This window comes from Solanum tuberosum, unplaced genomic scaffold (assembly GCF_000226075.1).
Source record: "Solanum tuberosum cultivar DM 1-3 516 R44 unplaced genomic scaffold, SolTub_3.0 scf00080, whole genome shotgun sequence".
In the NCBI taxonomy this organism is placed as follows: Eukaryota; Viridiplantae; Streptophyta; class Magnoliopsida; order Solanales; family Solanaceae; genus Solanum; species Solanum tuberosum.
This window is the reverse complement of record NW_006239007.1, coordinates 1,754,179-1,767,071: the sequence shown is the minus strand read 5'-3', so window position 1 is coordinate 1,767,071 and position 12,893 is coordinate 1,754,179. Positions and strand designations below refer to the sequence as shown.

The window sequence follows — 12,893 nt, the reverse complement described above, 5'->3', positions numbered from 1 at the left end:
GAGCGTCAATGGACCTACGATCCGTAGATCACCTCTGTGAATGCTCTGTTTCTGCATTTCTTTCAGCTGTCTCTGTACTTCCACGCCTGAACATCTTTCCAGCAAAACATGATAAAAACACATAAAAACCAATATAAAAAGGCCCTAGATACACACAACTTGTAAGTGAAATGTATTAGAAATACCGTAAACTCACGGTATATCAAGAGCCATGGCTAGTTTCATTTCAGCAGTATTCAACCTAGTTTCTAGGTCAAGTTGTGAGTTGCTAGCTTCACCTTTTCCTCTGAGACTATTCTTACTCAACTTCATTAATTTTTCCTTGAGTTCTAGATTTTTAAATTCTAGACCCATCATTTGTTCTTCTATTTCAGAAATTTGAGAAACCAAAGGCTAATTTTTCATCATAAAAAAAATCTAGACTGTTATTTATCACATCCTTTTCAGTGGTCAGCTCAGTGATTGAGTCAATCAATACATCTGCTAGATTCCTCAACCTCATAATAGAATAAACATGCAAGTTCTGTTTAAGGTCAGAAAGAGTTACCTCTTCTTTAGCTTCCTCATCATCAGATTTTGCCATGAAGGCAAACATTGCATCCTATTCTCCTGAACCCTCCATGTTTCCTCATAATTTTCTGAAATCTGCTAGTGAGATATGTCACGTCTTCATCTTCTTGAGATGTTTCAATTGGTGTCACTTTGAGTGCTAGTGACTTGTCTCTCTTTACGTCATTCTTTGAAGTTTCCTGATTTCTGTTCATCTAATGAGATTGAAGATTTCCAATCAATGCATTCATTGTCAGCACTTTCAGTTCCTAATTAGCTTCAGTGATGGCATCAACTTTACTCTCCCATGACTTAGGAAGAATTCTGAGTATCTTTCTGACATGTTTACTTGGGTGAATAGGCTCTCCCAAGCAATGTAGCTCATTTGTGATAGACAAGAATCTGGTGTGCATATCATAAATGGTTTCTCCCTCCTTCATGGTGAAGTTTTCATGCTGAGTCGTGAGCATGTCCACCTTTGATTCCTTCACTTCCTCAGTCCCTTCATGAGCAGTTCTGAGATATTCCCAGATTTTCTTAGCTGATTCACATTGTCACACCACTTTACTTTTTACAATAGTTATGGATATGACAGTTTTTTTTTAAAACAAAAGAATAAAAATAAAATATAAAACTAAAGAAAAAATGATTTTTTTTAAAAAAGTCGCCACTTGAAAATGAGTTTTTTAGGTGTTCCAAGTCACCTAGTAATTCCTAATTTAAAAAAAAAAGAGAAAAAAAAAACTTTTTATAGTCTACAAAAAAAAATTGGGTAAGGAATTCTATTGACCGGAGGAAAGGTGTGAGGCACCCCCGAGTCCCGTGGTTCTAGCACAGTCGCTTCATCAACTCATGTTTGGCTAAAATAACTTTTTGGATAAAAAGAATAAATTTGTATTAGTTACTAATCTTTTTTTTTAATGATTGACCTAGGAGCGTAACTGCACACAAGATCACTTTTTTAGAAAGAATACACACCAAGAATCGTAACCGAACACATGGTGTTATTTTAAGTTTATTTTATTTTTCTAAAACAAAAGGATTGATAATTCATGACTCAAATTTTATTTAATAATGAGAAAAGAAAAAAAATGAAAAAAGAACTTGTTGCAACATATAGACTTGAACAAAGATTTTTTTTTAAAAAATAAAAAACAAATAAATATATTAAGTGTCACTACTTGATGATAACAACAAAAAGAAAAAAAAAGTATATTCTTTTTTTTTTATTTAAAATAATGACTAGGCCCCTTTTAAAACAACTAGTGATATACTAACAAAAAAATTTATATTGATATAGTTTCAGAAAAACGACCACTTTAACAAAATTTTCAGTTTTTCATAAAATGGTCATATGTTTTCTTTTGAAAGAAAATTGCAAAAATAGCCAATTTTATCTAATAATTAAATTACTAACCAAAGTAGCCGATTTTGTATTTCGTTTCAATAACCATTTTATATATTTATTTAGGAGAAAAAAAAACAGAATTTATAAAAAAAACTTAATTTATGGAATGATCAAATTTACATTATTTTTGCAAAAGTGACCAGATATACATTTTTTGCAAAAATGGCCAGATTTACACTCTTTGCAAAACTGACCATATTTAGTTTTTTTTGTTTTTTTTATTTTTTGCAAAAAAGCAGCCTCTTTTTTTCTTTTCTTAGAATGACCAGAAACTAAAAATTAAAAAAAAGACTTTGAGATTGTTATTTTTTTTAGCAAAAAGCATGGGTTATGTATCCACTTCATAATGATAAATATAAAATTCACACCTAGTTTAATAATAGAACACAAATATATAATAACAACAAGATATAATTTAACTAATTCCAATAAAGTTATGTATCGTTTCATAATGATAAAGATAGAATTAACACCTAGTTTAATAATAAAACACAAATATACAATAACAATGAAACATAATCATATTAAGTATCATAACATATTTAACTAATACAAATAAACTAAACATAATAATTAAATAAAAAATATAAACATGCTTCATTATTTTTGAAGTTACATTGCAAAGTGTAAGGAAAGAAATATACCTAAAGAGATGATGACAAAATAATGATGAAAGAAAAACTCAATTCAACTCCCAAAAGATCACCAAAGATGAAATATATATATTTTTTTTCTTTTTAGAAGTAATAATTTTTCCTCTTCTAATTTTTTGTTCTTGTTCTTTCTCTTTTCTTTTTTTTTTTCCTCCCCCCTAATGAAATAAGAATGGGGGTTTAAATAGGTGTTGAGCGTTAAACCCCCACTCTTCTTGAAAACTTAAGAGTCAATGCATGCATTAGACTCTTTGTTTTCCCAAGGTGCCACCAAAGAAGGCCAATGGAATTTCCTTTCTTTTCTTTTTCTTTTTCTTTTTTCAAGATAAAATTAATTGAAAGACTACATTGCCCTTTTTAGATGACCCATTTCTTTTATTCATTAATTGAATAATAGCTAAATGGGTCATCTGAAAATTTAGAATAGGCCCAATATGTCATTTTAGATCACCCATTTCTTTTACTCATTAATTGAATAATAGCTAAATGGCCATCTGAAAATTTTAAAATGGTCCCAAAATTGATCAAGACTCAAAAATCAGAAGACTAACACAAAATCTAAACATCTAAACTATTTTGAAGATCAAACACAACAAATAGGGCAGAAAAATAAAAATAAGAAATAAAAACGAAATTAAAAAAAAAAAAAAAACTTAAGCAACAGCTTAAACATGAACTTGAAGAACACTAACAAAACAATACAAATCCGGCATCAAAACATCTTATATGGTTTAAAAAATGTGATAATGACAGATTTGGATAGAGGATGAGAGGGGGAAATTGTTGACATAAATTTTCGGACGATTGGAGGTCGCCGGAAAATTCCGCCGAAAATTTTTTGACGAATTTTGGACATAAACTTTACATCAAAGGATAGCCCTTGAAGAGCTCCACACTTTTGTGTAAAGGATATAGGACGGGAATGACCGAAACTTCGTAAATCTAAAGAAAAATGTGAGGATTTATGTTTGATTTTTTTTTAGATCTACGGAGTTTGGCTATGAATATGAACGAATGGTTTGCGGATTTGTGTAGAGGAGGGTGAAAGGAAGAAATGGCAAAATTTTGGAGATTTTTTTCCGGCCAAGGGGTGGTGGCCGCCGACGGCTGTGGCGGCGGTGGCGGTGGCCGGCCGGCGGCAGGTGGAAGCAAAGGGGAGAAGAACAAAATAAAAAATGGCAATAAAAATTTGATTTTGGGGTTTTGTATTTTTGGTAGGGTCTCATAAGAACTCTTGGATCAAAGAATCACGGATGGTTGAGATTTAATCTTGACCATTTCTATTGGACCGGGTCAAAATTGATTGGGCCATCAGAATTTGGTCTAAATTAACCCAATTCAATAAAAATTTGGGTCGTTTGGGCCAATTAAAAAAAAAATAATTAAAAAAAGACAAAATTACCCAAAATACAAAACAAAAAATATAAGACCTTACTATATATTGTAGGAGTAAAATAAACACGTCAAAAATTAGGTGTTCACAGCATGCCCCTCTTTGCTTGGAAACATGAAGAGTTTTCAAGCGAAGAAAGTGAACGAAGTGGCTAATTTTTTACTGTTTCAAACTCCGTTGAAGCCATTTTGAAAAAGATGACCGAACCTTGCTTCAGGGGTTGCCTACATTTCCTTGATTAAAAGGAAATCATGTCAGTATAGTTCGAGAAACTTTCAATGCTGAAACTATCAGAAATTGCGGTTAAAAGATTGCTTCACATTGCTTGTATCTACTGTCTATAATTACAAAGAAAAGAGCTAGAGAACTATGCCTCTCTACATTATAAGAGTTACAAGATCCCTACTTGATATTTTTTCTTCGGGTCTCGTCTTGATCTTCAACTTGCTCTGTGCGTTATCTTTGATATTGATCTTCATGCTCTCTAGGCGGCTGGTGGATCATTCTCAAGTGCATGTTTTAACTTGAGTTGGCGGTTGAAACTCAAAACTCAAGATCACAAAATGAAGAACCCAAAAAGGATGTGTTTCTTTTAGGGTAGAAAAAAAAAGAATCTTGAACTACTAGGACGTATAACCCTAGAAAGAAAAGGAGAAGTAGGGTGTGTTGCCCCGAGAGTTCCCAATAAGACGTATTGTCTTTATTGATTGTCCTAAGATTGGGTTTATCCCCAAAAATGTGAATATGGCGTGTATAACCCATGAATGATGGTATGTATTGCCCAGGATATGCATATGGTGCGTATTGCCCATGAATAGAGAATTGATGCGTATTGCATGTGAATAAGGACTGGTGCGTATTGCAAGACTAGTGTGTTTTGCACATGAATGCAATATCGATGTGTATTGCATGTGATTTGGATTGGTACGTCTTGCTCATGAAAGAAAGATTGGTACGTTTCGCACATGAATAAATGATGGGTGCGTATTTACACGGAATACAGATTGGTGCGTATTGCACGAAATTCAAACTGGTGCGTATTGCACGTGAATAAAGGAGGGTGTGTATTGCACATAAATAAGGGACGTGTGCGTATATCACGGAATTTAGAGTGGTGCGTATTTCCCTAAGCTCTCGAATTGAGAGGCAAGAATGCGAATAGCACGAGATGAAACAACAAACATGTGAAGACTTTGGAGGACTTCCCTTTTGTGATGTTTTATTTTTGACTTGTAATCCCACATTTTCTTTTATTCCTATGTTGAGCAAAAGAAAGAGAAAATTGTTAGTTTAAAGTGGTAGTTGGTTTGTGGCCTTGATGCTCCGATGACTTGACCATGCTCCTGACCAATTTCTCCAACTCTACTCCAAATTCTTGGTTGAACAACCTTTGAAGCTTCCTCTTTGTCAATTCAGGGCCCTGATCTTTTTGGTACTACCAAATATCATGGTGCGACTGATGTTCCAAAGGATGAATTTTTCTGTTGAATATTTTTCATGACTTAAGAGACTATATCGTGTTCCTTCACGAGTTTTCAGTGAAGATTTAAGGCGTTTTTAGTCCTTGCTCGATGGCATGTCAACTCGGATACTCAGCTTTACTTTTGGAAACCCGTAGTAGGCTTTGCAATCTTTTACCTTATTTTGTCAGGAGATTATACCGAAAAGACTAGAAAAATATCAGACTTAATAGTGTGAAAGATTGGATCAAGAAAGACTATAAACTTAAGGAAGGGCATTCCCTTTTGAAGAAAAAAAAAGAGAAAGAGAACTTATCTGGAGGCATATGTCGACTTTGAGTGAACCATGACATGCACTTTGGACTTGACCCCCGATCCGCTTGAGTTGTCTAATTCTCGAAATCTGAACCATTATCAATTTATAACTGATCTATGTATTCTTCATGTAGAGGTATCGAGAAATGACGTTCTTTGCAAATTTCTCTCAACTAGTCATTTTCATGATGTTCTCTTCTTTTATCTTAAGGTGCCCTGCAAGGGTTTTCACCGATAAGATTTTCTCTATTGTCGTCTTATGGTGCCTATAAAGGTTTTCACCGATAAGACTTTCTCTTTTTTTTTTCTTTTTTTTGACTCGACAAAGTTGTCTTTGATGATCAATTGTTCGTGCAAGACACATCGAATTTATCATTCTCAGAGTTGATCAAAATGTTGGTTGCTAGAATAAAATCAAAAACGGAATCAATTTGACTCTATTCTATCAAAAAAGAAAAAAAAATGCCCCAATTTTCTATAGATACTGGAATATTGATTATTTTTTTAGTATGACCGAACCCCAAAGGGTTGCCTACGTATCCTTTCGGAATCAGGTCAAACGTAGTTCAAACTTTCAAAGAGAGGTCTTTTTTTGGATTTTTTTTTTGGTTTTTAAAAAAAAAAAAGAGATGCCTTTGTTCTCTAAGCCACAAACTTGTCACAGTATCTTAGAACGCATTAGATGTAGTATCTTTTGACTGCATCTGCATTAACAATTATGCTTGTGATTTTTCCCTCCACATCAGTAAGGTGTAAGGCTCATTTGGACAACACTTCCTTGATAAGATATGGACCTTGCCAATTTGGGGAAAACTTTCCCTTGGCCTCTTCTTGGTGTGGGAGAATGCGCTTTAAGACCAGTTGACCTACTTCAAAGTGTCTTGGGTGCACCTTTTTGTTGTATGCACGAGCCACCTTTTGCTGATAAAGCAGACCAAAACAGACGGCCGTCAATCGCTTCTCATCTATTAATGTGAGATGCTCTAGTCAGGTTTTGACCCATTCAGTATCTTCAATTTTAGCCTCGACAATAATTCGAAGAGATGGAATTTCAACTTCCGCTGGTATCACAGCCTCAGTCCCATACACTAGCAAATAAGGAGTTGCACCAATCGAGGTGCGCATTGTTGTGTGATATCCTAAAAGGGTAAAAGGCAGCTTCTCATGCCATTGTCTAGTGCCTTGAACCATTTTCCTGAGAATCTTTTTTATATTCTTGTTGGCTGCCTCCATAGCTCTGTTGGCCTTTGGTCTGTATGGAGTAGAATTGTGAATGGCTTTTATTTTGGAGGGATCCAATTCGATTTCCCTTCTACTGACAATAAAACCCAAAAGTTTTCCAGATGAAACTCCAAATGCACATTTTGCTGGATTAAGCTTGAGATCATATCTCCGCACTCTTTCAAAGAATTTTCTCAGATCTCGCACATGGTCAGCTTGTGTTTTAGACTTGATTATTACATCATCGACGTATACTTCGATTCATTTATGCATCATATCATGAAACATGGTGGTCATAGCCCTCATGTAAGTTGCCCCAGCATTTTTAAGACCGAATGACATGACCCTATAGCAATAAGTCCCCCATGGAGTGGTGAAAGCAGTTTTCTCAGCGTCATCTTTGTCTATCAAGATTTGATGATACCCCCCGCATAGTAGTCCACAAAAGATTGAATTTCGTGTCTGGCACAATTATCAACTAGAATGTGGATATTAGGCAAGGGAAAGTTGTCTTTTGGACTAACTTTGTTCAAATCCCGATAGTCAACACAAACTCTTGTCTTTCTATCCTTTTTCGGCATAGGAACAACATTTTCCAACCAAGTAGTGTAACAAATGGTTTGGATCACATTTGCATTTAGTTTTTTCATGATTTCTTCCTTGATTTTTTCACTCACGTCCGGTTTGAATTTTCTTCTTTTTTGTTGGACGAGTGGAAAATCAGGATGAGTGGGCAACTTATGGACCACTAAATCAACACTCAAACCTGACATATCATCATAGGACCAAGCAAACACATCTTTGTATTCAAACAAAAGTTGTATTATGGCATCCCTAATTTCCTTCTTGACATGAAGACTTATTTTTATTTCTTTGACTTCATCATTACTTCCCAAATTGATGGCCTCGGTTTCACTAAGATTAGGCTTAGGTTTGTGCTCAAACTGTTCCAATTCCCTATTAATTTCCCTAAAAGCCTCTTCTTCATCATATTCAACCTCTCGACTCGGGGATTCAAGAATAAACAACTCTTTAAGATCTGGGAGTGAATTCCACATGCATGTCATGTTATCAAAGCCGACATTTACAAAACTGAAAAATGGAGAATAAGAATCATGGGAGGAAAAAGACAAAATTTTACTATGAAACTGGAATTTCATTTCATTGAAATAAAAAGGATAGAAGGGTTGACATTAATATAGAATACTTTCAAACTTTCGGATCACAACCCTAACAAAAACAAAATACAAAAGAGTGGCAAAACAAACTACCAAGACTATTTCCTTACGGGGAAAAGAGTGGCTTCCCAATTGCTTAGCTCAACACCTGAGCCCACGAGCTGCACATCGGTTTGAATTGTACCTTCACCAACTTGAACCATGTTTACTTCACAAAACAACTGGCTGAGATCCTGAATAACTTCTTCAATGTCTTCATGAGTAAGGGAAGCTTCCATTTCTGGTCCCTGAGGCTCAATAAAGGAATGAGAAATATGGGGAATCGGTTGTGGCAGCGCCCAATCAGTCCTTTTGTGGTTATTAGTCTTATCTCCACTTCTCTTGCTTTGTTTGTATCCGAGGCCAGAGGTGCTTTGGTTCCCAAAAAGAGTAATGGGATCCACAATTCCTTGCGAATAAAGTCCCAAACCTTTACTAGATTGATAACCATATTTGAGCATTGTCGTTGCTACCATTGAAGGGGAAGAAGAGAGACATGGTTGGATAATGGGGTCTCCTTCTCTAAAGCGATTGACTGATACGGCCTCAAAAGACTGGTAAACAACAGAATCACATCCTTCTTTTGCCACAATGTATGGAATGGAGAGATCTCTGTAAATAGGAAAATCATCTTCCCCATGCACAATGATTTCCTGATGGTTGTGTTCAAACTTAACAACTTGATGCAGAGTTGATGGGACTGCCCGAGCCGTGTGGATCCATGGCCTTCCCAATAGAAAATTATAAGATGTGTCCATGTCCATTACTTTGAACACAATCATAAAATCCACCGGTCCAATTGTCATGTTTAACTTTATTTCACCAATGGTATCCTGCCTTGAGCCGTCATAAGCTCGAACAAATACATTGTTGGGGCGAATTCTGTCAAGGCTAATTTTCAAGTTTTGCAGCATAGAGAGAGGACATATGTCTACCCCCGATCCCCCATCTATCATGACCCTCTTTACATAGTACCCTTCATATTTCACTGTAAGAAGCAATGCTCTGTTGTGTCCAGCTCCCTCTGTGGGCAACTCATCATCAGTGAAAGTGATGGTGTTTGACTCAAAGATGTGCTTGGCCATTTTCTCTAACTGATTTACCGTGGTCTCCTTCGATACATGTGCTTCATTCAAAATCTTATTCAACACACGACGATGTTCTTCTGAGTGCAAGAGTAGAGACAACAATGAAATTTGTGTCGGGGTTTTCTTCAATTGTTCCACAACAGAGTAATCTGGAACCTTAATCTTTTTTAGAAACTCTTCTGCTTCTTCCTCAGTAACTGCTTTCTTCAGTGGTACTTGGATGTTTTGAGTTATCTTCCTTTTTCTTAATTCTTCTGGAGAATAACATCTTCCAGAGCGTGTCAGCCTTCCTGCTTCATCAACCTCTTCAACAATCTTCTTTCCTCGGTAAACCACAACGATTTTGTTATAGTTCCAAGGGACAGCCTTTGAATCAATTACCGGAAGCTGTTGGACGGGCTTAACAAGATAGGTCCTTTCAACTTTGCCAAGCAATTTTGGTCCTGTCGTGTTAATGAAAAACCCTTTGATACATACAACTTCGGCATACCTGCTCGAACTTCAATCCCCTTCGAAACCCCCGGGACATATAAAACTTTGGTATCAAGGTTGACACCTTCCACACTCAAAGATGCAACTGGTTCTAAACTCTTTATCGACTTGTTTTCCTCTCCGATCTTCCTAAACAACTTTCCCATTGTGCCAAGGAGTTTGTACTCTTGATCATCGCAAATCATACCCACTAAATTGTTTTGAGCTGGAAGTGGGTTATTAGTCACATTGGGAGTGTTTTGATCATCTGTCACAACGACCACTCCATGATCGATTAGCTTCTCTATCGCCCCCTTCAAGGTCCAAAAATTATCAGTGTTGTGTCCTGGGGCCCCTGAATGATACTCACATCTTTCATTGGCTTGGAAACCTGGAGCAGTTGGATTCAGACGATGTGGTGGGATAGACCCAATCACTCCTATCTTTCTTAACTTTTGAAACAAGCTGGAGTATGACTCTCCCAATGGTGTGAATTTCCTTTTCTGTCCCTTCTCTTGAGCATAATTTTGCATAGGAGGAGGGTTGTAAGGGACCTGATAGGGTGGTCGTTATGGGCGAATGTTTCCTTGAGTTGGGGCCCAAAAATGTGGGTGATTGGGAGAATGCACATATGATTGAGCATTGAAGATTGTGTATGGAGATAAAGATACTGGATATTGATGGACATAAGGGTAGTAATGTTGAGGATAACTAGATTGTCCTTGAAGTGGTGGGTAAGGACAATTAGAATTTCTTTGAGCACCCCTTGACCCTGATGCTAGCGAAGAAACTTCCTCTTTTCTTTTACGATTTCCAAAACTGCCTGAACCACCTTGAATGGCCTGTGTGGTAGCTTTGATTGTTGTCTGGCTCACGATCCTCCCTGTTTTAAGACCACTTTCAACCATTTCTCCAATTTTGATTGCTGTGTGAAACGGTCTTCCCATTGCGGCTGTCAGGTGGTGGAAATAGTCAGGATCTTGAGCCTCTATGAAGATATCAACCAATTCTTGCTCATCTAAAGATGGTTTGACCCGGGCTGCTTGTTCCCTCCATTTGATAGCATACTCTCCGAAGCTTTCATTTGGCTTTTTTCTCATATTAGAGAGTGTATTGCGATCTGGCATAATGTCGACATTGTACTGAAATTGTCTAACAAAATCTTGAGCCATATCATCCCAGATGTGTGCCAGTGGGAGATCTCTTGGCCTATAAACCATTCTGAGGCAACACCAGTCAGGCTCTCACCAAAATAAGCCATGAGCAATTCCTCTTTACCCCCTGCACCTCTAAGTTGATTGCAGTATCTCTTGAGGTGAGCTATGGGATTACCGTGCCCGTCATACTTATCAAACTTAGGGGTTTTGAATCCAGGTGGCAAGTGGACATTTGGGAACATACACAAGTCTTTGAACGCGACACTTTTGTGCCCTCCTAGCCCTTGCATGATTTTCATGTGTTGCTCGATGCTTTTCATTTTCTTCAACATTTCCTCTTACTATGAGACTTGAGGGGGCCTATCAACATCAATAGGGGAGCCTAATTGTACAGAGTTAGGGTCCCCCGAATGCTATCCCAGGAGTATAGTATTGCTCTGGATGGACGGTGAACTGTCCCTCTTGAGCTGCTCTCTGCGTCACAGTTGGTTGCGGGAGAGTATAGACCGGTGCAGCTGTCGCGACAGTGGGATTATTCCTAAATGGCATGCCTTGATGGCGTGTTGTTGATGGTCTGACCCCACAATTATCAAATGGACCATACCCCAGAGGAAAGAAAGGATCTGATATCGGGACCTGAGAAGACGAAGATCGGATACTAGTGATCTCAGGAAAACCGGGAATAGATGTTGGTGGTTCTTGGCCATTGGCCCAGGCTTGCCACAACTGTGCCATACATGCCTCAATGTCCGATTTTCTTCAATAGTGGCTGACTCTCTTGTCGTTGAATCAAATGGAGTATCCACTGGGTTTACCGCAATTTCAGTATTGCTTTTCATTGATGCTCTTACCTTAGACCTCGTAAAGTACAGGTGTTCTGCCAGTTTACCACAAACCAACCACCAATAGCTTACAAGCTTACTAAAGAGATGAATGAACAAACTTGTTAGGGGTTAGACATCAATCACATATTTGTTAATCACATAGTAACATGAGTTCAGAAGGCCGTTGTCTCATCCCAGCTTTGCTTCGCTCATTGTCTTCCTTTTTCTTTCTTTTTTTTTTTAAAAAAAAAAGTTTTGATCGAACCCTTTGGAGGTTGCCTACGTATCATGTCGCCGCATGAATCAGATCATTACGTAGTTCAGAAATTTAGACCACTCAAAAACATTAATTTAGACAAGCAAAGTCCAACCCTTTCATTCATTACAAAAAAAACTTTAAGCAAAACGACAAGATCAATGGGTTTAAACACAACCATGATCAACATGATCTCTTTGAACACTGAACTTAAACTGAAACACTGAGTCTTAAACAAAACAAGATAAAACAAACAAACAAACTAAACAACTAAACTCTTCTTTAATCTTCATAATCTTCCTTGGGCTTTCTTTGTCCTCCTAAGGTCACATACAGATTCAACAATACCTTCGGCAGATGGGGAACAATGGCCCGTGCTTGCTCAGCCACTTCTGGATCATTCATGAGACGATGATTTTTAACAACATATGAGGTTTGTTCCGCCAGCTGATGAACTTGACGCCTAGCATTTCCCATATTTTCATAGCAGTTATTCAACCAAACCTGATGATCACCAAGATTGTTCCTTAAGAGGGCCTCTCGCTCCTCTGCTGCTTTAAGTTGATGGTGAAGTGTTGCTCTCTCAAAAATTATTTGTCTTTGCCCCTCTTCGATATCGACACACTGATTGATTTTTCTTTTATGTTCTTCTAACTCTGCTTTAAGCTGATCATGTAAATGCATCCAACATGACCTTTCTTTCTCAAATTTCTCCTTCCGCCGCTTAAGTTATCCCCTTTGGTAGTTCACGACTTCTTCAGATGCCACTAAGTCCCTCTTCAATCGAGAAATTTCAAAACTCTGCTCCTTTTTTATTTGTCGGGCCAAGTGAATTCTACTATCCAACTCTTCCTCTAAACGGGCTAATTTCCCCTCTGCAT

The 12,893-nt window shown here is 37.3% G+C and overlaps 1 protein-coding gene across 1 annotated transcript; it reads right to left on the bottom strand.

Moving 5' to 3' along the window:
• Positions 1–8,275: 8,275 nt before the first annotated feature.
• Positions 8,276–10,995, bottom strand: LOC107060430 (uncharacterized). The gene is made up of 3 exons (XM_015308395.1): positions 10,447–10,995; positions 9,795–10,329; positions 8,276–9,747 (listed from the first exon to the last, which is right to left on the bottom strand). Exons 1-3 carry the CDS (start codon positions 10,993–10,995, stop codon positions 8,276–8,278), a joined length of 2,556 nt encoding a protein of 851 aa, XP_015163881.1.
• Positions 10,996–12,893: the final 1,898 nt, after the last annotated feature.

Coding starts and splice junctions, on each gene's coding strand:
- LOC107060430 (XM_015308395.1), bottom strand. CDS start 10,995: ATGGTTTATAGGCCAAGAGATCTCCCACTGGCACACATCTGGGATGAT. Junction 10,330..10,446: donor CTTATGTCCATCAATATCCA/GTATCTTTATCT, acceptor CCACCCTATCAG/GTCCCTTACAACCCTCCTCC. Junction 9,748..9,794: donor GGGGATTGAAGTTCGAGCAG/GTATGCCGAAGT, acceptor TTAACACGACAG/GACCAAAATTGCTTGGCAAA.